The sequence below is a fragment of the Alligator sinensis genome, unplaced genomic scaffold (assembly GCF_000455745.1).
Source record: "Alligator sinensis unplaced genomic scaffold, ASM45574v1 scaffold682_1, whole genome shotgun sequence".
Taxonomy (NCBI): domain Eukaryota; kingdom Metazoa; phylum Chordata; order Crocodylia; family Alligatoridae; genus Alligator; species Alligator sinensis.
The window spans coordinates 2,050,326-2,052,155 of record NW_005842011.1 but is presented as its reverse complement, the minus strand read 5'-3'; the positions used below and the strand labels follow the sequence as shown (position 1 = coordinate 2,052,155).

Genomic DNA, 1,830 nt, shown 5'->3' with positions numbered 1-1,830 from the left:
CAGGAACACATGTGCTTAAGTATTGTTAAGCCTGATAATTTAAAGGTAAGCTAATATCTAGTGGCATTGAGAAATGAGAAATGAGCAAGCAGGGTGCTGTAGAACATGAAAGCAAGTCAGGATTGCTAAAGGGGGAAAAAAAAAATTGAGAAAAGTTGCCACATCTCACGCAAAATTCATTTTCATCATAAACTCGGGTCGGGGGACCAGATGATCTCAATCTCAGAACACTGAAGTAACGTGTCCATTAACAAAGATTTTGTTTTTAATTAATCTACTTAATTAGAGATAATGCCATAATACTGGGGAACAGGCAATGCAACACCTGCATTTAAGAAAAGGAAAAGGGATCCCAGCACTACAGGTCTGTTAGTCTTGACTGCAACAGCATGCAAGGTTTGAAAACAGATTCTGAAGGACACAGAAATTTAAGACCTGAAGGTAAAAAAAAAAAAACAACCCCAACCCCCCCCCAAAAAAAAAACAAACAGAATGCAATGCAAGTTAACCAAAACTAGATGGCACAAGTTACCCAATATCTTTCGCTGATAAGAGAAAGCAGCTTTTTCAGACAGGAGAAATGTGGGCACTAACACAGCTTTCAACACCATACCAAATAGGAAAGCAGCTAAACGAGAGAATAGTACAGTAAAATCCCTGTTATTTGGGATGTTACTAACCGGCATACTGTATTAACTGGAGTTTCCAGTGGGGAGACAGGGGGAAAGCTCACACGTGGTGGCCACTGCTGCCACCCACTACCCCGCACTGCCACAGCAGCTGCTCCCCGCTCTGCCCCTGCTCTGCATGATCTGAAAAGCCCTGTTGGGTTTTCAGATAACCAAAATTTTTACATAACCGGCAATCCCCTCACCCCGGGGGATGCCGGATAACAGCGATTTTACTGTGGTAGTTCAGGAATGGATGATGAGGAGAACAACAACAAGCTGTGCTAAAAAAGATTGGGAAAAAGTGGCTTCTGCAAGTCCCTTAGGGACAAGTCCTGGAATGCATTCACTTGATGTTTTCATCATGCTGTGTTACGTTACAGTGGTTAAGGTTACCCTGCCAGGCCCCAGAGGCCTGTGAGACCAGAAGGATTTGCCTTACGGACTCTGCACAAGGAGCATGTTCAGCCCCAACTCCCTGCCGGTGTGCAGAGGCACAGCAAAGAGCTGAGGTGCGCGGTATCGAAGAGCAGGGAGTCAGAAGGACTCTAAAACTGAAGGGCCCCCAGTACAAGGTCATGCCCTTACAGACTATACAGCCAATTCATCCTGGAGGCTCACCTTCAGGCAACCGCAGGAGGCAGATGATCGTAAAGAAACAGGGCTGGAAGGGCCCTCCAGAGGTCACGCAGTTGGCTGGATCACCCTCATCCAAACCACCCCACTGCAAACCACAATCTAACCCCAGCGTTTCTCAACCTGTGGCCTGCGACCTAGCAGACTAGATGAAAGGGTTGCAAACAAGCTGGGAAAACGGATCCACAAACTTGAAGGCGTGGGCCACCTTGGGGCCTTTCCCTTGCCGGCTGGCAGAGCTGCAGCTTGTGAGAGGCTGCTTGGGACCCCACCCAATGCAGGGGGGGAGTCGGGAAATGGGGTTGCAAATGGGTCCTGGCACGAAAGAGGGTGGGAGCCACGGCTCTGCGCTACCCTCAGCCCTGCCACAGGGCTGGGAGGGGGGGGGCACCGCGCACATGCCACTGTGCACCTCGGGAACCGCGCACAAGGAGCCAGCACAGGGGGCAGAGAGGGGCCGGCGAGCGCTCACCTGCCCGAGGTAGCCAGGCGGCACAGCATCGCGGCGGGACGCGGCTCCGCTGCA

General features: G+C 50.5%; 1 protein-coding gene across 1 annotated transcript in view; it reads right to left on the bottom strand.

The window, feature by feature from the left end:
• The window catches only part of SOD2 (superoxide dismutase 2), an 11,177-nt gene extending 9,353 nt beyond the window's left edge, over positions 1–1,824 (bottom strand). The window contains exon 1 of the mRNA XM_006021919.3: positions 1,777–1,824. Coding sequence (XP_006021981.1) covers positions 1,777–1,805 — 29 coding nt within the window. The 5' untranslated portion in view covers positions 1,806–1,824. The remainder of the gene's footprint in view (positions 1–1,776) is intronic.
• Positions 1,825–1,830: the final 6 nt, after the last annotated feature.